This window comes from Mauremys reevesii, linkage group 2, assembly GCF_016161935.1.
Source record: "Mauremys reevesii isolate NIE-2019 linkage group 2, ASM1616193v1, whole genome shotgun sequence".
Lineage (NCBI taxonomy): Eukaryota > Metazoa > Chordata > Testudines > Geoemydidae > Mauremys > Mauremys reevesii.
The window spans coordinates 8,585,211-8,613,004 of NC_052624.1; the positions used below are offsets into that span (position 1 = coordinate 8,585,211).

Below are 27,794 nucleotides of genomic sequence, written 5' to 3' on the forward strand. Positions count from 1 at the left end.
GTCCTGTGCCCAGTAGAATAAAGAGGCATTTGGCCAGTGATTTCAGTGGGTTCAGGGCCTTTGGGGATTCTAGGGCTTCATGTTAATATTACTTAGCTACAATGTGTAATCTTCCTGTTAGAAATATTTGTATATTGTATGTATAATATTGTTTTAAGTACCCAGAATCCTTTGGGCACGAGTTGCCTTACAAATGATAATATAATAATAATGTCTAAAAATGGGGTAAGATGCTTTAAAATGGATATAAAACAGCTGTGACTTTTTTTTATCAAAGAACCAGCAGCAAGCATAGTGGAGGTGCTAAAGGATGTCACCTTAAATGAAGGAGAAGATGCAGTGTTCAAGTGCAAGGTGTCTCGGGAGAAAGCTCGGGACGTGCACTGGTGCCTGGGTGGCGTACCACTCCAGCCCAATGAAATGAACGAGATAACTGTTCGAGGGAAGCTTCACACTTTGACCCTGAGGAGGGTGACCCTAGAAGACTCTGGTTCTGTCAGTATCAGAGTGGGGCAACATACCTCCGAGGCACAGTTAACAGTCCAAGGTACGTAAAGCACCCCTTTGAGATAACTTGCTTCAGTTCTATAAGAGGTTTGATTTTTTTTAATTCTGTGTACAGTCACCATCAGAACCAAGCACTTTTCTATAAACCTCCCACTTACAATGGCGTTGGATAATACTTGCTCTTTCTTTTACAAGCTGTACAAAGCCTTTCACGCGATGGTACAAAATAAAAAACAATCTTAAGGGTTGGTCAGCACTATGTACCACCGTGTTTGTTTTTCTTTTATCTCGTTCCCCAGTGCAAATATAGGAGGCAATTCTGATTTCAGGTATGCCAGTTTTACAGAATCAGATCCATTCTTATTTGTGGTTTTTTTCCTCCAAATCTTGTGTTTCATAGAGTTTGATTGTGATGTCACAACACGTTGATGTAAAATCATGCTAGGTCATCAGAATCAGGGCCATTGTATGGTCTCCTCCCGTTCACTCCTCTCTCTCCTCTACACCCAAATCCATGCTTCATGAGGCAAGACACTAGAAAATGTACCATAGGGAACAATCTTTAATTGGAAGGGTGAGGGATTTTCATCATACTTCATGAGTTCACAATCTTTTTCATAGCACGGACCACATCCAAACCGACATATTGTCTTGTTGAAACCTCCTCTCCAGTTTACAATAGTATAACATTACTGTGGCAACTAGAGCAAGTGCTTACATGGAAAATCAATATTAGGAAAGTTATTTAATTTAAATTTTTAGCTTTTCTTGCAATCCAGCAGGTGGCAACAAGTAGAAGAGTTAGAATCATAGATGTGTAGATTTTAAGGCCAGAAGGGACCATTAGATCATCTGGTCTGACCTCCTGTATAACACAGGCCAGAGAATTCCACCCAGTTACTCCTATATTGAGCCTAATAACTTGTGTGGAACTAAAGCATACCTTCCAGAAAGATAAGTCTTGATTTGAAGACTTCAAGAGATGGAGAATCTACCACTTCTCTTGGCAATTTATTTCAATGGTTAATCACCCTCACTGTTAAATTTGTGCCTTATGCCCAATTTGAATTTGTCTGGTTTTAACTTCCAGCTATTCATTCATGTTAAGCCTTTCTTGCATACATTAAAGAGCATTTTAGCACCAGGTATTTTCTCACGGTGAAGGTATTTATACACTCAAATCAAGTCAACTCTCGATTTTCTTTTTGATAAGTTAATAGATTGAGCTCTTGAAGTCTTTCATTTAAAGGTGTTTTTTTTCCAGTCCTTGAATCATTTTGGGGGTTCTTCTCTGCACCCTCTCCAATTTTTCAACATCATTTTTAAAACATGGACACTGGAACTGGACACAGTCTTCCAGTATCGGTTGCACCAATCCCTAAATCCTTTTCAGAGTCACTGCTTTCCAGGATACAGATCCCTGTTCTGTAGGTATGACCTTACATTTAGCTGTTTTAAAATGTGATCCTGTGTATGGAAACATGAAATCTGAGAATTAAATCTTGAGCTGCTGTGCATTTCTTATAATAACCTGTATTAAAGAGTTTCCTATCTACATGCCTGATTATATGTGTGCAAAATGCTTTTATTCCCCTTTCTACAGTTGCTCCGGCCATATTTGTAAAGTTGCTCGAGAACCAGGAACTGCAAGAGAGTGACACTGCAAAATTACAGTGTGAGCTATCCAAGCCTAACATTCCAGTGGAATGGAAGAAAACTTCGTCTGTGATCAAGTCCAGTACGAAGTTTGAAATCAAGAAGGAAGGGAATGTACATACTCTGATCATCCATGATTTAAAACCTGAGGACTCAGGAGAGTATAGCTGTAATACTGTTGACAGGAAGAGCACTGCCAGACTAGATGTTAAAGGTGAGATGGTGTCTCCAGAGTGCCATGCTCTGAAGCCATTCATAAAATGCTATTTTTTTATGTCTACAGGTGTTTGTGCTCTGGGATCGCTCCTCTTGCATTCAAGGATTTCATTTTGAAAAACAATCTTGTCTTTAGTAATTGAGATATGCGGTTTCTGAAAAATGGGAATTTTTCCATAAGAAAATTTGCTGACATTTTTGGTTTTCTGTTGGGGAAAATCTAAACTAAATATTTCATTTCAGGTTGGGTCACCATTAAACTGCATCTGTCCAATGTGCTGTGGTGCCTCATGGGAGTTGTAGTTTGGGTGCATCGTGTTCCCATTCTCTCCTATGGGCTGGGCTCCCTAGCTGGACTACATCTCCCATGATCTCTCCTCTAATTTAGCCATGTAATGCATGATAAGTCACAAGACCCCAGTTAATCATGGGACCTGTAGTCAAGCTAGGGGGGGATGGATAGCTCAGTGGTTTGCACACTGGCCTGCTAAACCCAACGTTGTGAGTTTAATCCTTGAGGGGGCCACTTAGGGATCTGGGGTAAAATCAGTACCTGCTCCTGCTAGTGAAGGCAGGGGGTTGGACTCAATGACCCTTTTTGGGGGGAGAGATAGCTCAGTGGTTTGAGCATTGGCCTGCTAAACCCAAGGTTGTGAGTTCATCCTTGAGGGGGCCATTTAGGGATCTGGGTCAAAAATCTGTCTGGGGATTAGTCCTACTTTGAGCAGGGAGTTGGACTAGATGACCTCCTGAGGTCCCCTCCCACCCTGATATTCTACAATATTCTAGAGACCAAGCCAATAAGGAAGAATGAGGGCACCACATAGCACGGCACCTGAGCCAGGTGAAGTTTGATGCTGATATGACTTGAAACAAAACATGTTGAATTGGGAATGTCAAAACATTTCATTTTGGTTGAAAATGTCAAAATGAACATTTTTATATTTCCAAATCAGTTTTTTTTCCAGAATTTTCTGTTGCACACAAGTCCCTGTTTTGATTTTGCACTCCAATTCTGGATGAAAACAAATGTTGAAATATCAGAATTTGCCACTAGGCAGAAATTCTGATCTTTGCTCAGCTCTAGTAATTCTTCGTCTGCAGTGGTAGAGATTATTGAATGTATGTGCGATCAGCAATCTTACCTTAAAAATGGACTACATTTAGAATCGCAGCATTACTCATTAAAAATTAGCCTCTTGTAAATACTGTAAATGAAAAGATGGATTGTTGAACAATGTTAGTCTCCTTTTTTAAAAAAGTGGTTAAAGCTATCTTGTGTTTCAGATGAATAGAGCTCCAGTCCAAAATGCCCCTGGGGTCTTCTTTTGGTTATCACCCCAAATGTGACTGACAAAACGTTGCAAACCAAATTTAGCTAGTAGAGATTTGACTAATAGAGATGGATCAAAACTGGAGCAACTTGTTCAGACCTCGCTACCCAGACTTTGGAGGTTCAGATAAATTGAATCTGGATTTGAATCAGACATTCTTCTGATGTTTACAGAACTGAAACCTGACCAATATTATGTAAAACCAACCCCCCGCCCCTTTCCCATTGGAATCCCTTCATCATTTGTAATAATTTATGAAGACATAGGTTTTAAATTATCCCCCAGTACAAACTACTTTACAAAACATTATTACCAACTAGCAACAAATAGTTGCTCTACCAGAGAACTATCAACAATTCCAACATGACTATGGGCCAGGTTCTATCCTTGCTTGCATTCCTAAACCCTGACTGGGAGTAAATGCTGGCAGAATTTGGCCTATTATCTTCAGGAATTCCATTATTGTTCAAGCTGTTATCAGTTCATTTTTTTCACAAAACAACCTCCTCTCTTGTTTGGCTTAATTCACGCTGTCAGCCCTACCTGTGCTTTTCAAACGTTGGCTCCAAAATGAGGAAGTCGAGGAAGGGTGTACGGCCGCACTGCGCTGCGAGCTTACAAAACCGAGTGCTCCAGTTGAATGGAGGAAAGGAGATGTGGTGCTGCAGTCAAGTGACAAGTATGAGCTCAGGCAAGAGGAGACTTTTGTTGAGCTGTTTATTTATGACGTGGAACTTCAGGATGCTGGGGAGTACACATGTGATTCAGGAGATCAACAAACCACTGCGGCACTGCTAGTAAAAGGTAGGAAAAGGCTTGATTTGTGGTAAATAGTCATAAAGGCCCTCGCTGTCCTTCAAAGTTGATAAAATGGAAGTTTTACTGATGAATTATCTTTAACGTTCATCAGCCAGCGAATCTCATTTTAATATAACAATGATACAGTATATCACTACACACTTATTTCTACCTCGTGGACCAAACTTTTTTAAAAACCACTTCTATTCTTGCACTTGCATTTTCAATCTCACAACCAGATGCTGGAACAAAATTGCAGATGCTATTGACTATAGGCATAAACTATAGCTTTTATGAAATTGAGATTTGCTGACTGTTACTACGTGACATTATCTGAGATAAGAGTATTTCCCTGTACTTAGTATGAGGGAATATTGCTGCATATGACATACTGCTATATGTTAATAGTTAGCAAATATTGACTTAGAAATGGCAACCAGTATGCCTAATTGTACCTGTATAACCCACGCTTATGTGGTGTCACGTTCTGTTTCCCTCTAGTGGCTAAGCCGTTAGAGGTTTATGAGTTTGCTACTGGCTGACAGCTCCAAAAGTGCTGGATATCTGTTACTGATGACCCATCCAGGGGTGTTGCATTTCCCATGCAATTCAGATAGTTACATGTCCAAATATTATCATTTTAACCTGCATCTTTGTGCTTATAGCTGATTGTAGGCACAAAACTGTGGGTGTGAAAATAGCAGCCAAATAGAGGCCCCTTAAAAAAACATAATTCATAGCAGCCCTGAACTGAGCTGCAATGATCTACTGTTATTGTTTGTCAGTGGCCAGTCTCTATGGGACTTTGGCCGTAGTGCATTTTGAAGGACTGTAGTGGGATAGCATTTCCAGGTTTCCAGCTCTCTGAACCACACCTAGCAACTACCCAGAGAGAGGTTACCAGAAGGGGAATTGTGAGCAATGGAGGGCAGTAAGCCTCAGTAATTCACACTTGAGCATTCTCACTCCAGTGGTTGCTTCTCCACTGCAGTACTACCCGTGCTTTTTAAAGAAGAGTTGCATAACATAGAGGCAGAAGAACGAGGAACAGCTGTCCTGCAGTGTGAGATCTCCAAACCTGATGCCCCAGTGGAGTGGAGGAAAGGAGCGCTGGTACTTCAGCCCAGTGACAAGTATGAGATGCGTCAGAATGGCACCATTGTGGAGTTAATTATTCATGACCTGGAGGTTGAAGACTGCGGACCCTACACCTGTAGCACTGGGTATGAGATGACCACAGGCTCTGTGTACGTGCAAGGTAAGAATAAATCATTTCAATTTACCTCGCATTTCTGGTTGAATTCAAACAGGTGGTTCTTCAGTCAACAGGCCAGATTTAGTCCTAGTGTAAGTAGGTGCAACTCCACCAGTTTCTGGCTTGATTTCAGTGATGTTGCACACTTTTATAGCAAGCGTGAATATGGACCAATATTTACAATATAATGCAGCTCAAAGACAATGACCATACTGTCTGTAAAATGGTATAACAACACCTGCTTAAATAACTATTTGCTTAGAGTGACTGTATGAAGATATTGGATACCGTGTTGTTAATTATTATTACAGTTATTTTATAGCATTGTAAGTATACACAATACTTAAATCACAGGGAAGATTCCTGGCATAAAGAGTTTGCAGTATCAATGCAGATGACACCATACAGGACAACAAATCATGAATGGATCATGAAATTCTTAGACTGTCCTCACGTTGAAATAGTATGTCCGAACAAACCCACTATGTTTGTCGGCAAGTGCATTGTTTATCTTAATGAGTGTGACAAGTTTATTTATGCAGGACAATTTGAATATAGTTCACAGAATCTGTGAATCTAAGAACTGAACTTTAGATCAGTTCTGTGGAAGGAACGCGTATATGTTTGTCCTTTGTTTTCCCTTGGTGTACCCGTTTTCTTGCTCTGTTATACAGAAGAGAAAGCAGAGATAGTTTGTGGTTTAAAGAACACGGATGTCTTTGCGGGTGAGTCGGCCACCTTCACCTGCGAGCTCTCACGCCCGGGGGTGCAGAACATACAGTGGTGGCTCGATGGATCTCCTCTTCAGAACAGCGCTGTCAATGAAATCGCTGTGCGAGATGGAAAAATCCACACGTTGACCCTAAAGAACCTGGGGTCTGATGATTCGGGGATTGTGACTTTCAGAGCTGGGTCCCTCATATCTTCAGCTAAATTATTAATCAAAGGTATTATTTTTAGAAAGATGCAGATGTCCATCCCCCAAATTACTCTCTATACCAGCGCTCCTGCCTTCTGGCTACCCGTATGAAATTCTTCCAAAATACTGTTATGTTATTAGTATTCTGCCAGTGGCATAATATTTTCATAACTACTGGACTCTAGGATAGAGCCCAGGCTTGCAACATTTACTCATGCAAGTTGTCCATTTTCATGCACGTAGACCTGTTGGTTTCAACAGACCTACTTCTGTGAATAAGGATGACTCAAGTGAGTAAGGGTTGTAGGATCCGGCCTGTGGCTTTTACCGGGCAGCAGAGTCAGGATTTGTTCAAACTCTGGAAACAGATGGTGAGGATTTAGTCTTACCATTGTGGTGCCTGGGTGTTGTGTCCTCCCCAGGACTATACAAGAATGATATTACCATAAATGCCACCCACTCGCATTAATGGGTGGGAGAATTTGATGGGGTCAGCGATGAAAGGGAGAGAGCCCCAGCAGCAAGGGAGGGAGACACTTGCCAATAGATAGCTCCCCACCCTTCCGTGAGGCTCTGGCACCCCTTGGCCAGCCAGGAGAGAGGAGTGCTGATTGGCCAGCATTCCCCAGCACCCATTATTTAACCTGGTGTGGGGGCCATGTGGAGCATCTTTCGGCGCCGTTCCAACAGCCCACCCTACCCGCTCAAACTTGGAATGGGAACCTGGCCTGGCAGATGCTGTGGGTCTAACCGATCGCCTGTTTAGGGGGTCAGGAAGGAATTTTTCTCCCATAGGCCAACTGGTGTAGGACCAGAGAGTTTTTTGCCTTCCTTGCAGCATGTTTAAGCCACAGTGGATGAAGTAGGAACCTTTAGTACCGAGCTGAGGTACTTGAGTGGTGGTGTTTATTCATCGCAATTTGCGATTGGTTTCCAGTGTGGTTAAAAGGATAAAATGAACAATTCCCAGAGGTAAAAGACCTGGGATTTCGGTGATGAGCCAAGCTGAGGTCCCCACCTTCCTTTACCCTGTCGAGGAGGGGAGGGTGCTAGGACTCAATGAGCTGAGACCTGGGGAGCAGGCTGAGGAGAGCATACTCCTCTCCTCAGCATACTGAGGGTTATATGGTAGATAGCCCTTTAAGCCTTGCACTGGAACCAATTAAACGCCTGGTATAGGAGAGTGTGGGGAATGGATGGACAACACCCCTCCCCAGCCTTAAATTTTAATAAAAGTTGCAGCCTGCGGCTTAATTCCATGCATGTGTCTGTCCTCATTTTGCCATTGTCCACATCAAAACCATCGCCCTGCTACTGCTCCACAAGACACGCACACGCAAAGATTGGGCCTGATTCATCATTATGTGGCTGGAGTGTTGACACAGCATAATTCTATCAAAATCAATGCCAGCGAGCTCTTGTTCAAGGGACTGCAGAACAAGTCATGGTGCCAGGCGGGATCACAGTGGAATAACACAGGCATAAAACTGCAGTAACACAATGGTGACTTGGGCCCATTAATTTGTTACCGATGTACTGCTGGTTAATACTGTATTGAGAATGTTTTGTTGCTGTTGAATTGATGCTGTTTTAGAATTGGTAAAGGTAGCCATGAACTGAAAACAAAGGTGAGCTCCAGACTTTACAATAAAGGAATCCCCTACACAGGTACATCCTTTAGAGAGCTCAGGAAAAGCTGTGACTTTATTTTTGTCTCAGTACAAAAGCAATTTGAGGGAGTCACATACCAGGAGGCGTAGAAGTTTAGCTACTCTTTCCATTAAAATCCTCCTCCTTGTTGGGTAGCTGTGTCCTTTAACTAAAACAGGAATAGTCAGAGTTATGTAAATGCAATCTGAAACTACCATCAATTTTCTGTTACACCATCAACTCCTCATCCCTAAGCAGCAAGAATGGCCTCAGGACCTGCCATCACATTTCTCATGAGGGGAGCTGTGCCATTAAAAGCCATAATAGAGCCCTTAGATAGGACTGAGCCTAGCAGGAGGAATTCAATAGACATCTCTCGGCTGCCTTTGCATGCCAAAGCGTGCGTATAATTTCCATTAACATCAGTGAAATGCACACATTGTTGAGAGGAGCATTTTCTCACAGGTCCAGTTTAGCTGATTTTAGCTAGGCTGCAATGAGTTCTGCTTCTTAAGATAAGGGCTACTTCTGGTTGAGACCTTCAATGACTACTAGTTCTTTAACCTAATTGATTATATAGCTTCACACCTACAAAGTCCTTTGTAGCATAGCTGTGCTTCCAGGGAGAAGGGCTTTGCTGAGAGGCTGCTATTTCAATCGCCATTCCGATTTTTGGTCAAATATATACAATAAATATTGCCTGCAAATACGCCAATGGAGGGGGAATACAAAGTAGCATCTAGGAGGGTGTCCCATGCCTGCTTTTGAAGCTTGCAAAATCTATGGTTTGGTTTGGTTTTCTTTACTGTATTGTATTACGCCTATGACCATAGCAGCTATCTTCAACAGTGGGATTTTAAAAGCAAGTAAAGACCGTGAAAATTCAAAAGCAGTGGCACGGGTATCCCTTTTCTCAGCAGGAGCCATCAGCTACCAGGACCATTTGCAGAATTTCTTGGGTTCCTCAATTCAAGATTTCAATAAGCCGTGGGTACTAATGGTAGCATCGAGTTATCTACAGTAGAACCTGAGAGTTACGAACACCTCAGGAATGGAGGTTGTCCGTAACACTGAAATGTTCATAACTCTGAACAAATCGTTATGGTTGTTCTTTCAGGTTTACAACTGAACATTGACTTCATACAGCTTTGAAACTTTATGATGCAGAAGAAAAATGCTGGGTTTGACCATCTTAATTTAAATGAAACAAGAACAGTTAAACTTTCTCTTTAATTATTTAATAGTTTACGTTTAACACAGTACTATACTGTATTTGCCTTTTTTTTTTTTTGGTCTCTGCTGCTGCCTGATTGCGTACTTCCAGTTCCAAATGAGGTGTGTGGTTGACCGGTCAGCTGGTAACTCTGGTGTTCATAACTCTGAGGTTCTGCTGTAGTTACATGATTGACTTTACAAATCGACTCGTTAGATGGCTATATGCAGTCATTTGTGCCTGTAATTGTCTGTCTTAAACACAGGCAGACACAAGATTCGTCAAAAACTGGGCACTTATCTTCTATGGAGTGCCGTCCCCGTGATATTTTGGAAGGTCCAGAATAGAGTTGCTCACCTCTAGTGCCATGCTTGCCTTACTGCCTGTGGGTTTCTGACAGGCTTTATGACCAGTGGTAAACCGGAATGCCTAATGTAATTGTACATTTCATTTCAAGTAGCTTTCACGGTTTGTTCACATAGAGAAAGGCTCCTATGAACTTTCAGACAGGCCTAAGTATCACTGGCGCAGTTTTCCTTTGGGCATCTAAAGTATCATAGTAAAGGCACCATCATATCACAGCCTGTTGGAAGCTATAAGTTCGTCATTGGAAAATTCCTGGCCAGATTTAATCAAATGAACATATAGCCACACCGGGGTTAATTTTTAGCACAAACTTACCAGTTTAATTGGAGTCACCCAGCTAAACCCCGGCCAATCTTGCCGAATATGTTCTCTCTGACATTTCTGTTTTTGTTTAAGTCACTCAACCATCTTCTCAAGGCAGCTCACCCATCCCACTTCACTATCTCCACTCCTGACAGATTCTGAGAAGCCCTGACATACTCGAGAGTGAGCCACATCGAGTGCTCCTTGGTGGAACGAGGGCTACTGTGATATGTGTCGTTGTGGGGAGGAAATGATGAGGATGGAGAGAATCCTAGCGGATGCTCTCCAAAGAAAAATAACCTTCAAGAATCTTAGTATAAGTCTTAGTTATTTAGGCTAAACCAGCAGTTCTCAAACTATGGAGCAAATGTGTCAAGAGAGGTGTGAGCTGTGTGATTTTATTTAAGAGCTCTGTCAGCCCCGGGTGGCTGGGGCTCATGTAGAAGGGCCGTGCACACCCGGGAGGCTGGAATAAATGGGACAGCTGGAACCCCAGAGCTGATAGCTGGAGCCACGCCACTTGGGCTCAGGCTCTCCTTCCCCTCCACTCAATCCCTCACCTGGGGTGGCAGCAGCAGCGCAGAAATAAGGGTGGCAATGGGACATTAAGTCTGCAGTGAAAAGTGATACTGACAAATATCACTATCCATGCTGCCAGCCTTATTTCTGCACAGTGCTGCCTTCAGAGCTGGGCGCTCGGCCAGCAGCTGCTGCTCTCCGCTCTGCCTCCAGAGCTGGGTGGCAGTATATATATATGTGTGTGTGTGTGTGTGTGTGTGTGTGTGTGTGGTGCGGGGAGGGAGCACGTAAACGACTTCAGACACAAAGAAGGAGGGCCTGACCAAATAAGTTTGAGAACCATTGGTCTAAACTATCTGATGGTACAGCTATCCTAATATACCCGGTTTGCTTCCACGCTGCTTGATGCTGACACAAGCAAACGCTAAACCTGCTAACCTGTAGCGCATCTGAGTAGCCTTATGCTTGTCATTTCATTTCCTTTGCTTCCCATTCCACGCGGGCTCTGTGCTTGACACAATCTAAGCTGCCCTTTCCATAAGGATCCACTAATGCATGTCCCTCCTGACATGTTGGTTGACAGATCCAACTATTGAGGTGGTCAGTCCCATGCAGGACATTACCATTGATGAAGATGGCACAGCAGAGTTCATATGCCAGTACTCTAGACCAGTGCAAGCCACATGGAAGAAAAATGATCAGGAAGTTTCCGCAGATGGGCAACGAGTCATTATCGAGCAGGACTGGAATGTAGCCAAGCTAAAAATTAAACCTGCCCTTCCAGAAGACAGTGGCATCTATTCTTGTGAAGCTGGAAGCACCAAAGTTGTGGCTATGCTTGATGTTCAAGGTGAGGTCTTCCAGCACAAAGGGAAGACTACCATGGGGACCAAATAACAACCAAGTGGCAAATCACAGCCGCATCTGACAATAAGTGGCAAATCGTTACCTATTCATTTGGTGTTCATTCCAATATCAATAATAATGAGAAACGTGTTTGATGTTAACATGAGTTGAATGTGAAAATGTACAAAAATCAGTTGGAAACTAGTTCAATTTAATGCCCACTTTTGGTTCCAAATGCATATAGGTAATCATGCTTGCTCTCCAATGAACTGAATTTGGTAGTAGCACTAATCAAATGGGATATGTTCTGCTGCATTATTGTCATGCTGCAGATGTGGTGTTCTTGGACTTGAAAAATAATAGTACTTATATAGTGCTTTTCACATACAAAGTGCTTTAAAAATTAACTAAAGGATAAAATGGCATTGTCTTTTTTATTTTCAGTTAATCTAATCTACAGCTCACCTTTCTTGATTTTTATGTCTATTTAAAATAATGATAACTTGTAAAGCCTCTTGTAATTAGATATTGTAAGTGTCCCTGGGAGACAAAGAGTGGAAAAAACAATAGAAATATTACTTTATATGTAGTTAAGTGTCTGTGATAGAAACGATGAAGAGAGCAGCTTGATTCTTAGGTTTACAGAAAACAGTGTTTCAAGGTTTGTTGTATCCTGTTCTTATATTTTTTCCCACCAAAGCTAACTCTTGTTTCCAATGAAGTTAATGAGAGTTTTGCCTTTGATTTTAATAGGATCAGGATGTGGCCCTATATGTAACCTTTATTGGTTTAATTAACAGAGCTTTGTTTATATATGTCTTGGACTCAGTTGCTCAGTGTCTGCGTTCAAGAGTCACTAATTTCTGTCTCTCTCTTAGGTACTTGTACTGCCCTAGTTACTGTGCTATGCAAGTGCCCCACAGTCTTTATTGTGGTTATTTATTTTCAATTTAGGACCGAGTGGACATGAATATAATTTAAAAAATAATCGTCCAATCATCACAGGGATGATTTTCAAAAAGGCCTAAGAGATTTAGTAGCAGAAGGCCCATTGGCCTTAATTGTGACTTGTGGCACTGTAACCTGTAGGCATTTTTGAAAATCTTCCTCCACGGGTTTTTGAGACCAGTCTAGCATTTGGTGGTTTGGTGTCCCATGTAAGGTGAAAGACACCTGATCTCAGTCTTAGACTTGATGGTGCATAAGATACTTCAAAGAAAACTACCATACGTTTGCCAGTATTAAGTAATTGAGGGGGTAGACCTGCAGCTGCTCCATGTAAGGAACTCTCCTTGACTTCAGTGGGCCACGTACATGGAGCAACCACAGAACGAGGCCCACAGCCTGCCATTTAAAACGGGACTGCCTTTAAAGCCCCGAAATATCCAAGCGATCAAAGCAAACAACAGTAGAGCATAACGGATATGTTTTAATAACTAGTTTTCTGCTATTTGCATATGGATTTCTTGTTTTCAATTACTGGGTACGCTATTATGATTAGAAATAATATTGTTTCTTATTTGGTTTCTGAACTGTGGGATTGTGCTCAGTTAAAAAGCCAATTTATTATTTATTATAATGCTCTGCACTTTGGTAGCTCCTTCCATCTTAGGGTCTGAAAGCACTCACCAAGTATTAATGAATTCCGTCTTAAAAGGCCCCAGCGGGGCAGGGATCTGTAAGTATCAACATTCTACTAATGAGGAAAGTGGCGCACAGAGAAATTAAATGATGCGGATACATTCATACAGGAATGCAGTCATGCCTCTGACTCCTGTCCTTTGCCCTAGGCACAAGACCATTGTTCTCTTTAAACATTCAAGTTGGAAAATTCTGGAACCTCAGAAAAATTGATTTGGCTTTGCTAGAGAATAAATAGTTCAATATCAGTTTTCTAGGTGACAAGCAATTGCACACGGATTAGAGGTTACAATGATTGATGTGGTTACTAAACAGGATTGATTGGCCCATTATTCTGGTGCTGCATTAGAACACTGATCATGAGGACCATGGTATATAACTCAAGTGAGCGTTGTGGGTTTCTGTTTCTAAACTGTGCTCACCCAACTCAGTGTACATAAATTTGTACAGTAGTGTATGCCTAATGTGTCTGTGCAATTAACCTGGCTGTGCACACAAATTGGGGATATGTTCATCAAACTGGTTAGTTGTGTACAACTATCAGTTGGTGCACGCAGTTGCAGCAGTTGTGTGCAAGTGGGTCATGCACATCTATGCACATTTTTGCACACACAGTGGTCCCAACCCCTGACACTCAGATTAAAAAATCAGGTCCTGGACATCTGTCAGAAGAATTTGGTAATAATTAGAAAGTTACTACTAAAAAAGTGTTACCGATGCAATAAATTGTAATTTTGAAAATGGCTTTTGGTAGTACAATTTGGAAAATCCCTTGTTGACTTGGTCAATGCAATGATATTTGTAATCTGACAGTAGTCCACTGCTGGGATAAGGACATGTTTTGTATAAAAGGTGGTAAGATTTTAAGATGATCTCCCTATCGGTTTCAAATCTCTCCAGCTGTGATGTTAATTATACATATGGAGGAAGTTGGCAAGAAAAGATTCCTGTTGTGCACAAAAGGAAACTGGTTATACCCTATATTCGTGGACTGTGGATGGCTTTTTGTATTCATTTCCATTGAACAATTATTCAGTTCATACAAACAATATGATTTCATCCTTCATGTATAAAGATATAGGTCAGGTTATTGGATAAATGTTGAATTAAACCAGAAGGAAACACCGTGTTAGTTATTTTACTACTTGTTAAATCACATTGCTGTTATGGATGTATTTTAAACATAATGCTGTGTTAGGATGCCATTGAAATTTAAAAGGAGAAACCACAAGTTAATTTTCCACATATGATGCTCTCATATCAGCTTCCAGGTGATGGGAATTACATAGTGTGCTTTAAGGCTCACTACTACTCAGAAGTGTGTAAGCAAAATAGCTAATGTTTTTGATCATTTTCCTTTTCCATTAGCCAAGAACAGTATTGTCAAGGGTTTGGAGAATGTGGAAGCCATGGAAGGTGGTGAAGCTCTGTTTGAGTGCTACCTTTCCAAACCAGAGTGCTACAATTACAACTGGCTGATTGATGATGAGCCTGCCAAAACCACAGAAAACATTGAGATGGTTTACTTTGAAAATGGACGCAGGCATCTTCTCCTGTTGAAGAACCTCACTCCCCAAGACAACTGCAGGGTGACTTTCCTGACTAGTGATGCTGTGACATCTGCGTTCCTGACTGTGAAAGGTAACAGTGACAAACCTGTGCTTGGAGTTCTAACTTTCCAGTTTGAAAGGCTGGTCAACCCAGAAAAATATTTGTTGAGTGCCAGAGCTGGATAGTTCATGAGTAGCATAGGTCATGGGCTCCCTGCATTACTTCTGCTTCACACAGAGAAATCTTTTATTTTATACTTTACTACTTATGTTTCGTGTGACAAGCACTTATGTGTAAGCAGTGATATATGTCACGTCTCATATAATGCTTATAAATTGTGCAAATTAGCTAGAAACAAGCAACATTCATACAGAGAGTGAGCATTCTGATGGGTCACAGATATAGCTATTTCAAGGGTTCACAGATAACAATTTACATCATGATCATCATCATTATTATTGTTAATTACATTAGTTCCTAGAGGCCCCGATCAGTTAGGCAATGCACAGACATAGAATGAAAAGCAGTCGCTGCCCCAAAGAGCTTTGAATCTATCAGCATACCAAGACAACAAAGGGTGTATTAAACAAACGAATGAGGATGGCAACAAGGTAAACAGTGAGACAGTCCTGATTAGCAGGGGTGGCTCTAGCCATTTCGCCGCCCCAAGCACAGCGGCACGCCACGGGGGGCGCTCTGCCGGTCGCCGGTCCCGCAGCTACGGTGGACCTCCTGGAGACGTGCCTGCGGAGGGTCCGCTGGTCCTGCGGCTCCGGTGGACCTCCCGCAGGTGGACTCTCTGCAGGCACGTCTCCAGGAGGTCCACCGGAGCTGCGGGACCGGCGACCGGCAGAGCGCCCCCCGCGGCATGCCGCCCCAAGCATGTGCTTGGTGTGCTGGGGCCTGGAGCCACCCCTGCTGATTAGGTTAAGTAGTAGGGTTGCCAACCCTCCAGGTTTGGCCTGGAGTCTTCCTGAATCGGCATCACTCTCCCTGTGACTAGTGAAAGCAATCCGGGAGACTTTAATAGGATATTTTAAGAAAATGACATTATGTCATGTTGGGAAAAAGAAAATCTCCTGGAATAGCTTCGGTCAGAGTTGGCAACCTTCTTAAGTAGAAATAGCAGCAGACCATAGGCCTAGCCATTGCTGACTGATTTGCAAGCATCATGGCAAAGGTGAGTATACTTTGCACAACTTCTGTTGGCTGTGGAACATGACCGTTTACATTTCGTTCTGTTACTCAGCAGAGATGAATCCTTCTCAAACATGCTTTATCAGTTTCTCTGTGGTCTGACTATCCATCACTTGTCTTCCCAGAGTTTAGGACTTGCCTGTACATTCACTCATGATACATCTCGATTGATGTGGCCCAACCAGAATAACATCTATTCTTGTATGCTTTCCAATGTGCTATTTTCCTGAACTGCACCTTAACTCATCTTACCATAGTTATACTCATGAGCTTTGCAAAGCATTCTTGCTATGAGGGAATGCTTCCATTTTTCAATCGCAGACAGACTCACACAGCCATGCAACATAATGAAATCATAGTTGCAGGATGTTGGGGTTTTTAGCTTCAGTTTTCTGCTTGCCCAATCTTGTTGAATCAGTTACATGCATCTACTGCTAATTATTAAACCAAATTCAGCCCTGGTGTAAACAGACGCAACTCCATTGAAACCAATGTCATTGCCCATGATTGCACTAGGAATAAATGTGGCTTCTTTATGTATTTATTTCATGTACTACCTCTCCATCAATGCTAATTGGGATGCCCAGGTATGTGAACTCCTTTGTGCTGTCAAACAATCCATCCTCTCTTGAATTCCATTGTACAGCTAGTCTGATCTTCATCTTCCCTGCATTGATCCGTAACCTCTGGGAATGCTGCTTGTCCCTCTTGTCTAGGAAACCAGTGCAGGGCTATGTACAAACTCAATCAGCTATTTGCCTTCCCTGATAATTCCTAATTTGTTCTCCCTTTAGTCCTTACCTATCTACTTCAATTCAGTGCCAGAGAGAAGATAATGTGCAGCAAATACATTCTTGTCTCTCTCTCTCTAGATTTTATGTCAGAAAACAGCCTTAATTTTGGTGAGCTGGCTTTAAAAGGAGCCACTATCAAATGCCTATTATGGTAATTGTACAAAATCACTTTCACGTGGGCTGTCTGAGGAAACTGATGAGGATAAGATGGTGAGACAAGGTTCCAGATACTAAGGTTCTCATACGGGCACACATTCCAAGCATCCATATTCCATTGATGAAATCACAGGTGAGACGGGCAGGCCATGACACCAGAATGTCAGATTAGTGACTGCCAAAAAAGATCTTTTATGGCAAGCTAAAGGAGGGAAAGTGCTCTCAGGGAGGTCAGAAGAAACATTTCAAAGACTCCCTCAAGTTATCCTTGGAGTGTTTCAACAATGACCCTGAGTTTTGGGAAGATCTCCTTCATGGTAGTTCTATTTGGTGAAACCTCATCCTTACTGGAGCTACAGTCTGTGAGTGGAGGAGAAAGGCTGAGGCAGAGCAGAAGTACCAGCAGCGTAAATTTCATAACAGCAGCATGTCCTCTGTTAATCAAGCAACCCATAGTGGCATCTCTTGTTCAATGTGCCACAGACAGTTCAAAGCTCAGAATGGCCTGATCAGCTACTCACGTGTTCACAGAAACTAAACCAACCAGTGATGTCATGGTTATCTTCGAACTCGAAGGATGAACAACAATGGTAATTGCAAAAGGCTGTGAGATTTTCAGTAGAGATTGGCCCAGATCCTAAACGTCTGAGAATTTCAGAAGAGATTGAACCCACATCTGACATTTATGACTGACCTGTTTCCTATAATAAGCCAAAGCAAAAGCCACCCTTGCACTCTGAGGATCTGGTCAATTTCTACTTTACTGAGTTTGAACTTTTAATATAATTTAATTTTGTTTTCTTTCCTTCTAACAATCTAAACTATGGTTATTTCATCATACTCTTTTAAAATTTCTTTTATGTTACATTTTTAAAAATTCTTTATCAGGTGCAGTATGGTTTAGTATGTTACAATCACAGCTGATAAGATAACTGAGTTACAGTGTAAAGATGCACTGCAGTTTAACTCATGACACTTTGACTGCTTGGTCTCCTCTCTTGGTGAAGTTTGCTGTGGCTACTTAGTCGTCAGTATAGGTCCCATCTATTGACAATCTTTTAGCATCAGTACTTCTGTGGCACCATTAGAAAATTCTTCCAGGAGGGCATGAGTACAGGCTGAAGAATTATTTGGGACTGCCTTGTCTACTGCTAGTCAACATTGTAAGGTGTTTGGAAAAAGTGGTTAAATTGTGACAATGTTATGTCAAACTTACATGTAATGAGAAAACTTTATTCACACATAATATATAATAAATAAAACCTGGCTTATGTATTTGAGTGATTGCATCGCCTCATGGCATTGACAAACATGCTACTTCTTGGTTAAATGTAACCACATAGGTTGCAAACATGTTGGGTATGTCTCTCCATCTCCGTCTTTCGGTTGCCAGTTGTAAGTGTACTATGTCTTTCAGCATTCCTTATAGTTCAGCTACTGGAAGCTCAATGCAATTTTCGATTCATCAGTTTTCAACTGGCCTTTCGTCTTGTTTCTTTCACTTATCCATTTATGTGTTTTCATATTTGTCCATGTAAGCCATACATACCTCCTCCCATGCTTCACATTCCAGCTTGCTCTCCAAACCTTCTGGTTGTACTGTTTGTTAGTTATCAGCTCATGGGTTGGTGGTACCTCAGTGTCAGAAATCTAATTTTTAAACAGAAGTGGAACTTTTGCTTCTATCTTTCAAAGGTTTTCCACAGTTTTGTTTTCCTCCAGTCTATCTTCTTGGTGAGGAATAGCATCCCTCGGCTGGACTGGGAAGCTGTACTCCCCTACAGCTCCTAATTCTTTTCTGTCTATGGTGATCTTAGCTTCTTTTCTATTGTGATTGAACAGTATGTTTTCTTATCAATGCACCTTCCGTGCTTTCCATGCCTTTCCGTCATTTCCCCCATCTGCTTCTCCTGCAGACAGAAATTAATCAAGCTCCTTATACAGGATGTAGAGTTAAAATAATGTTTTGGGAACTCGGGGCTCAGATAGATCTTTAATCTTCACGACATGCATAAAATATCAGTTTTTTGTTGGCGGGAAATAGATTCACAGTCACAGCTTGCACAGTTGGTACAAAGTACCTATCTCAATCTCAGTTGTTCAACTAGATATAAAGAGGAGCATATTCATTTATCTACCCAACACTTCTTTATAATTCTTAGGAGTATAAGTGCACCTGGCTGGCTACACTCTCACAATCTCCATTTCATATCTGGGCATTGTGTGTCTCACAATACCATGTGCCCAATGGCATGTTCCTTAAAAAAACCTGAAGATCTGATCCAGAGTAAATCCTGATTCATGTTAGTCGCCCTTAGTTCTATGATACCAGCTTGCAGGACCTAAACCTAGAATGTGTGAATAATTTTACACAAAAAGTGAAATCCAACATATCTTCAGGATGTCCAGTCGTGTCACTTCACCCCATGTCCTTCACTGAATTTCATTGAGGGAAAATAGTACAGTAGAGTAAAAAGTAGGAAAGAGAGCAGCTGAATTCAAAGGACAAAGTCAGTCTTCTTTTGCTCTTGACAGCACTCTCAAATCACCCAATAGGGAAAACATGGAAAATAGTGTAGGTTGCAGGTGGAAAAGAAATTCAAGAGCAAAATGTGAAACCATTTGGAACCCCCTAATATAATTTTATTGATATTCTTATCTGTTTGAAAAGAGTAAAGGGAGGACGTTGTTTCAGTTGTTTTTATTTGCTGGACAGAGACACAAGAAGATTGTGACATCCTCTCCTTGAGTGGGAAACAGCGAGGGAATTAATCCCAAATCAAATTACAGAAAAGGGAGAAAAGAGAGGGTGAGGATGAACCAGTGAAGTAAGAGTGGGCATGAAGGGAGATTACTAAAGCTTAGAAGCTTTTTTAGTTTTGCTTTACAGATGGTTGTGCCCACAACACCAGCAAGCTTGTGGAGTGTTATGAATTCACCATCATTTCATGAATTTTGCTGCTATTTTCACGGAATGTCAGGAAATAGTCTTTTTCAGAGAAAACTGTCATTTGCTTGTGCAAAACTCCCCAAGCTCCAAGTGAGAAAAGTGATTTTGAAGTTCTTGGCTAAAACTGGGAAAAGGACCCTTATAACCAGTAAAGGCCCCTCTCCTGAAGCCTGTTGGCACAGATGGACTCTAGCACCAGGACGGAGCCCCAGTGACTTTAAAGTGGTTCTGCACAAGTAAAGGGATCCACCTACACATGAGCATGCAGAATCAGGGCTAAAGCGGGTCAAAACAGGATGCTACCGCACACAGATGTGAAGGAGCCTTCCTGATAGCTTTGGCAGTCTAGTTTCTAAGATTTCTGCCACCTCTAAGCAGATTGCGTAACCTAGACCTCAGAAAACCCATCAGGCTCTTCCGCCAGCCCATGTGGTCTAGCTGTCGAAAGATTCATCAAGAACATTAAGTATTAATCTTGACACTTAATCTTTTCTTCAGTATCTTGGGGTTTGATTACATATTTTTAACTGCAGGATGGCGCCTGGAAATTTTGCAGCCTTTGGTTGGCACTGAAGTCACTGCTGGGGACCCAGCTACCCTTAGCTGTGTTTTAAGTGAAGCAGTGCCAGTCAGTGAAGTCGCCTGGTATATTAATGACATGGATATCCAACCAGACGAGAACTGGGAAATACAGGCAGATGGAGACAGCTACAAACTGATCCTGAAGAAAGCCCAACCACATCATGCTGGAGAGGTGACTTTTGCTGCAAGGGATGCAATTACATCAGCCACGTTATCGGTAATAGGTAGGTTCATCCAGTGAACGTTTCTGCCAATTCTAGCCATTGGCACTTGCACCACGGAGGGCAGGAGAAGAGCCAATGGGTTAAAACTACAGCATAGCAGATTTAGATTAAATCTCTGGAAAAATTTCCTAAATGTAAGAATATTAGGACAATGGAGCAGATGCCTAGGGAGGTTGTGGAACATCCTTCACTGGAGGTTTTCAAAAGGAGGCTGGAGATCCATCCATCTTGGGTGGTTTTTAGACAACAAATCCTGCAGGTTGGCAGGGGGTTAGACTAGATGACCCTTCCGGTCCCTTCTAACCCTATGATTCTATGATTCTCAGCCTACAGGATTGAGCTCTGTCACTCTGATTTTCTTACATCTGTGCTGTTTTCTGTTTCTCCTTCCCACAGGCACACATGCCAGCTTTCTCAGGTTTGATAAATTGCTGCTGTGCTATTCTGCTCTGACTGTCTCATGAAATTAAAATTAAACCAACTAGTGTTGAGATCTTCTTTTCAGTGTTTCCTTAGCTGAAACCCACCATTTTGTAACCTACCATCCTTCTTCTGTAAAGTACTAACTAAAACTGTACATACTTGTGGAGAAACCAGTTTTCTGATCAAGTTCTCTCTATCTTTATTTAAAACAATACTCTGCAAACTTACCAGCCTTAGGGAAGATGGTAGGCAAATTGGAAAAGCTGGTTTCAGGGTAGCAAAGATGTGTGGGTCCCCTTTATAACCTTTAACCCAGTGATTAGGGCACTTGTGAGGGACTGAGGTTTGAATCCCTGCTCTGAATCACAGGGAGAGAAGATTTGAAGCCATGTCTCCTACCTCTTAGGTGAATGCAGGGTATAGTCACCCTCACATTCTCACTCTGGCCCAATGACTATGTAAGTGTTTATACAAAGTGGAACAGTTTCAACAGGAGAGATTGAGAGCGGCCATACCCCAGAATAGCCTATAGCCAGGCTGCTCACCTGGGAGGAGGACATCTGCTCCAGAGGGGGGATTCAAGCTTGGGTCTCCCACATCTTAGGTGTGTGACTTAACCCCTAGGCTAAGGACAGATTCAGACAGTTTGCTGGTCAGGAAAACCGTTTTCCAAAACGGTATTAATTAGGTCATGTTCGCCAGTATTTTTGGATGAGCCAAAAATGCATTTTGGGGTGAAAAAACTATTTACCCGAAAAATTCCACCCCGCTCTATATGTCTCCCCCACACCATAGATTACGGTGCAGCACAGGTCTGCAGAGAGTTGTCAATTGTGCAAAGATGTATCTGATTTTCATAGGCACAACACAGCTCCCATTCATGGTGAAAAAGATACTGAATGTGTCACTTAGATTTCTCCTTATTGCTTATAATGAGGGCTTATTTGTAATCTCACTAAAAAGTGACAGCACTTATTTTATACATCATTGGAACTCTGTTGTGCCCTCAGCCCTCCCTGATCCCCCTGAAGATCCAGAGATTTTAAGTAAGAGCTGTCGCTCGGTAACTCTGTCCTGGTTCACACCGCTGAGTGATGGTGGCTGTGGCATCTTAGGCTACAATGTTGAGAGGAAAACACCTGGTGGTGGCTGGCAGCAATGCAACAAGGAACTTATTCAAAACACAGAGTTTGTTGTGGACAATCTCTCACCAGGCGAACCCTACAGATTCCGCATTTCAACTGTAAACAAATTTGGTGCTGGTGAACCAGTGCATTTACCTCAAACTGTGCAGCTAGGTGAGAATTAGAGAAGTCCCATAATGCACTGAGAGCTGTTATAGCCCTGTATTTCGCATGGCATGTCTGCTTAGGGTGACCAGCTATCCCGATTTTATAGGGACAGTCCTGATTTTTTGGCCTTTTTCTTGCATAGGCTCCTGTAACCCCCCACACCCGTCCCGATTTTTCACATGCGCTGTCTGGTCACCCTATGTCTGCTTCACACATTCAAGGGACCATGAGAGTGAAGTGTCCACACTATAGCGTAGTTCGGTGATACTGAGTCTTGGAGAGAAGGTTGGTAAATGGTTTTGGGCAGAAGCAAAGTGAAACCTGCTGTGTTGTTTATCTACTTGACATCTTTCTCTCCATACTTCACCACTCAGTCTCATGGCTTGCAATGCATATCCGAGTTTTGTCTGATCAATATAAGATTTTTTTCTCATGGAGACCAGATGGAATGACTGAGGCAGGGCATGCTGGAATGGCTATGTTACTGTGGCTGATGGCAACCGAAAGTTTTATTGCGCACGCAAGGGAGAGGCAGTGTTTCCTCCTTAAAATGCCTCTCTCTCTCTCTCTCTCTGATATTTGTATATCTCTTGTAATTTAACACCTTGACATTGTACCTGGGGGTACCAATTCACAGTTGCTTCAGTGAAACCCGAGTGGTCTTGGAGTTACCTTTAAGTTGTTTTCTTGTAAAGCCTCTCTCTACATTCTATTGCAATGGTGCCTGTGTGCTTTGTATAGTTTCTTCTTATCTTTTTTGAAAACCCCTGGTAAGTTAAATTCCTAAGAGGGGAAAAAGAACATTTTAAAAACATATTTGCCCATGTTTCTTCAGTCAAGTCTGGCTGAACTCGGGTGCATTTTAAATACTGGTGCCATGCAGCTGTCATGTTATTAGAAGGTCATCTATCAAAGTGATGAACATAACAAGACATTTTCTCACTATTTAAGAGCTACTGGCTCAGTCATTAGTATCAAGAGTGAAGGTTTCATCGTGTTTTTCAAAACCTGAGATGGAGGCAACTTTCAAAATCTTTTTTCTATGTTGGATCTTTTCTTCAAAAGTTGAAGGGAGCGCCACTTCAGCTGGCTCTACGCTTCTGATTTACACTTCGAGCGTATAGGAATTGTAAGGCTACTATGGGCTAGGTCTTGGTGGGGTGTATGAGATGGTGTGTGAGACTTGGCAAAAATGTGTGATAACAAAGGCTAAGATTTTGTCATGGATATTTTTAGTAAAAGTCACAGACAGGTCGCGGAGAAAAATTCACGGAAGCCCGTGACCTGCCCGTGACTTTTACTAAAAATATCTGTGACAAACTGGGGAGCTCATCTGCAGGGTCCCCACACCGCCCGCAGCGGCCCAGAACTCCCAGGGGCCCCCACAGTTCCTGGCCACCATAGGCAGTGGGGGGTGGGGGGAGGACGGGGACCCTGCAGCTCCCAGCCGCCGCAGGCTGAAGTCATGGAGGTCTCTGGAAGTCACTGATTCCGTGACTTCCACGACCTCCATGACAAAATTGTAGCCTTAGTGATGACCTATAAGCACAGAAACATAAGGGGGGAAAGCGCAATGGCTTCTGCATGTAGCTGTAAACTAATGCAATCTAATCTTCTGGGAGAGCTTTAGAAGTTGTAAACTCTAAATTACAGCAGTTTTTCCATTTACCTTCCAATGATTGGCTACAACAGTTGAACAAAAAGTTTAAAACGCCAAAATTCAAAGCTTGGATGCTTCACAGACTCTAATTCCCCCCCCTTTTGGGGTCCATAAAGCAGAAATGGGTGCATTCATTGATTTTAATGCCCTAATTTTTATAATTGCAGAGCCTCCATTTACAGTCACTCGTCCCTTAGTAGGCAAGTCGGTCTTGGAAGGGGAGGTGGCTGTCCTGGAGTGTGAATTTTCAAGAGAGACCCAAGAGGCAATCTGGGTCAAAGGAAAAGAACAACTACAGCATGGAGGAAGATACGAAATCAAGTCTGATGGCAAGAAGCAGATGCTCATTATTCGTGCATTTAAACCTGAAGACCAAGGATTGTACACCTGCATGATCTCTCCCGATACCAGATCCTCTGCCCATCTGTCTCTTGAAGGTACAAAAAGTGTGTATCTGAGAGTTTTTATTAGTTCTAATTAAGGATACTCAATAGCCTCTCCATTGTTATGACTGGAATTCAGTTTCCATTATAAGCTCAATATTTCTCCTCCTGCTAAATCCACAAGCAAAGACGCATCAGCCTCCAAATGAGGACATCATGTCTGTTGTCGAGGTAGAATTTGTCTTTGGTTTTTGAAGTGATTAGACAAGAATTTCCTTATCAATGATACATTTAAAAACGGACACATTCACCAGAGTCCAAAACTTTTTTGCCACTTTATAGCTAAGAGTACAACCAAAACATACACAAAAACAGAAGTGAGACATTTTAGTTCACTGGAGTAATATAACCACATCCTAGTGCTCAAGACTGTTGATTAAACTCTAATTGTAAGTCATTAAGATTTTAAATTGTGATGTCCAAGTGTCTCAGTGGCTCCCACAGGCATAAAAAGGGTCACCAGATGTCTGCTGGAGACCTACTGATAAGCTTTCATTTAAAGAAGGAAAATAAGTCTCTAGCTCTTTTCGAGCTTAATCGGATAAGCCGTAGGTAAATTAAAACACGATAAGAAAAATGGTGTTCACCACAGTAGAAAATTCCTCAAATGCTTTTTTGCCACATCCTCACTTGAGAACAAGGATGGTGGGAAAGAATTAAAATTGAGTTTATTGGATTCCTCAAGAGGGAGGGAAATCAAAGTCAAAGCAGGGTAAGTGTATTCATTCCCTATGCAAGAGGCGACCATATGCTTTCATTCTGAATACTTTCCTGTTAGGAAAAATGGTGAGACAGAGCCACAGTAAAATCTCAGTGAGAGAGCACAGGACATGGATCTCCTCTAGGACAGGCTGCTGCAACTCTGAGGCAGGGAGGCAGCGTTCTTAAAAATTAAAAAATTCTTACAATGCAATTTAGACTTTTCCCATTCAGTGCCAGGGCACCTCTTAAAAAATGCTACACTTTCCTAATGGCATTAGTAAAGTTGAAAATACATAATGTAGATAAAAATAGTGTTTACAAAACTTTTTGTACTGGGAAATATTTTTTCTGCGCCCCCAGACAAATGCATAAAGTGGAGACAGGTGAAGAAAGTGTGACTTCCTCTCAAATTCTCCAATGAGAATCAATGTTGTTACAATACATGTTTTCACTGATCTTCTGCAGGTTGATCTGGGATGTAACATAAAACAAACATAAGGAAGTACTTTTTCCTCACAACACACACAGTCAATCTGTGGAGCTCACTGCCAGGGGATGTTGTGAAGGCCAAAAATATATTGGGGCTCAAAAAAGAACTAGTTAAGTTCATGGAGGATAGGTCCAACAATGGCTATTAGCCAGGTTGATCAGGCACACAACCCCATGCTCTGGGTGTCCCTAAACCTCTGACTGCCGGAAGCTGGGACTGGACAACAGGGGATGTATCATTGATAAATTGCCCTGTTCTGTTCATTCTCTCTAAAGCATATGGCACTGGTCATTGGTGGAAGACAGGATACTGGGCTAGATGGACCATTGGTCTGACCCAGTATGGCCATTCTGATGTTCTAATTACCTCCTGTGGTTTTCACTGCAGGTCTGTGGGGCATTGTTTCCATGGGGTATGTTCAGCAGAAAGCTAGACAGCTTTCAGTTTCAGAAAGTGACTACATATAAGAAGCTGAGTTAGACATTGGGGGCTTGCACAGACAAACAAAGGCAGGATTTGGCCCATCACTTTTCTGCATGGGGGAGGGGGAGAATTTGTTCAAGGTTTGGCCATGTTTTCTTTCTAACATATGTGATTTTTGCTTCATTTTAATTTCAGTGATATTTTACTGCCTGGATTTGGAGTAACATTTTCATGTGATTTCTCTTGCCTTGTTCACATGCTTCTTCTTATTGTCTTACTACCTGAATCCCAATTAGTTCCCACAGTGGCACTGCCAAAAGAGGTAGCCCAGGAAGCACGTGATGTGATTCAACTTGAAGAGATGGTGGATGGACAGCTCCAGCCCAGCTTGCCGCCCGAAGCTGCTCAGGAGGGGGACCTTCACCTCCTCTGGGAGGCTATTGCCAAGAAGCGAAGAATGAGCAGGGAGCCAACCCTGGATTCCATCAGTGAAGTGCCAGAAGAGGATGATAAACTTCATAAGCTGAAGAAGGAAGAAGTGGAGTCTCATTATTACTCAGAAGAATACTCCACCTGTGATGAGCTGGCTAAAAGTGGAGAAGCAGACTTCTCTTTCACGAGCTCAGATGATGAGTCTAGGGCTGGGACACCTTCACTAGTTAACTACCTTAAAAAGGCCGGAAAATCTACTGTTAGCATTGGTAGCAAGGTTCAGACGGTCTCCACCAGTAAATTCTGGAAACACTGGGAGCAATCGGGCATCGAGACTACTGAGTCTGCTCTTCCTGCCAAGCCTGCTGAACCAGAAATCATGGAAGATTTAGATGATCCTTCCATGACCAAAGCAGCTGTGAAAATTCAGGCTGCTTTCAAAGGGTATAAGGTGAGGAAGGAGATCAAACAGCAGGAATGTCCCGTGTTTGGCGATACCTTCAAAGATTTTTGTGGTGAGCCAGGAGGCACTCTCCACCTTGAGTGTGTGGTTCTCAGCAAAACCGATATGAAGGTCCGTTGGCTGAAAGACGGTGAGGAACTTTCAGATGGGCGCCACTATCACATAGACAATTACAGTGATGGAACTTGCTCCTTGATTATCACTGGCCTGGACATGAAAGACACAGGAAAATATACCTGTGAGGCATCTAATAAGTTTGGCAAGGTTTCCCAGAGTGCTAAGGTGGTGGTTGGTACGCAGGCACCGGATGCTCTTCGTAAGCACAAGCAAGTGAAACGCCTCACTGACAGCGAAACAGAGAGCTCTTCTGGCAGCGAACTGGATGATGCATTCCGTAAAGCAGGAAGGAGGCTTCACAAACTCTTCAAGTCCAAGATCTCAACGGAAATGTCTGATGTGGAGGAGGAGCTCTTTGTCAGTGCGGATGAAGGGGATGTGGAGGTGGTAGATCAGCAGACGTATCGTGAGGATGATCAGTACATCTACATCAAGTTTGAAATCTTGGCAGAAGCAAAAACAGCAGCTGGCCGGTTCAGAGAGATGTTTGCTGCGCTGGGTATCCCAGTCGAGATTGACATCCTGGACCAAGGCCTTAAGAAAATAGAGCTTCGCATAGGGAAAGCAGCACCACCTGCTCCAGGGCAGATTCAGCCCTTAGTGAAAAGACCTCCACCACCTTTACTGACTTCCGATACAGGTTAGCAAGGCATGCTAGTTTCTTATTTAACA

At 42.4% G+C, this 27,794-nt stretch overlaps 1 protein-coding gene across 1 annotated transcript in view; it reads left to right on the forward strand.

Annotated features, from left to right (window-relative positions):
- The window catches only part of OBSCN (obscurin, cytoskeletal calmodulin and titin-interacting RhoGEF), a 297,128-nt gene that overhangs the window by 172,765 nt on the left and 96,569 nt on the right, over nucleotides 1-27,794 (forward strand). Inside the window, exons 81-91 of the mRNA XM_039523906.1 lie at nucleotides 278-547; nucleotides 2,111-2,377; nucleotides 4,251-4,517; nucleotides 5,503-5,769; nucleotides 6,441-6,713; nucleotides 11,320-11,586; nucleotides 14,592-14,864; nucleotides 20,405-20,677; nucleotides 22,111-22,398; nucleotides 24,220-24,498; nucleotides 26,407-27,762. Coding sequence (XP_039379840.1) covers nucleotides 278-547; nucleotides 2,111-2,377; nucleotides 4,251-4,517; nucleotides 5,503-5,769; nucleotides 6,441-6,713; nucleotides 11,320-11,586; nucleotides 14,592-14,864; nucleotides 20,405-20,677; nucleotides 22,111-22,398; nucleotides 24,220-24,498; nucleotides 26,407-27,762 — 4,080 coding nt within the window. The remainder of the gene's footprint in view (nucleotides 1-277; nucleotides 548-2,110; nucleotides 2,378-4,250; nucleotides 4,518-5,502; nucleotides 5,770-6,440; nucleotides 6,714-11,319; nucleotides 11,587-14,591; nucleotides 14,865-20,404; nucleotides 20,678-22,110; nucleotides 22,399-24,219; nucleotides 24,499-26,406; nucleotides 27,763-27,794) is intronic.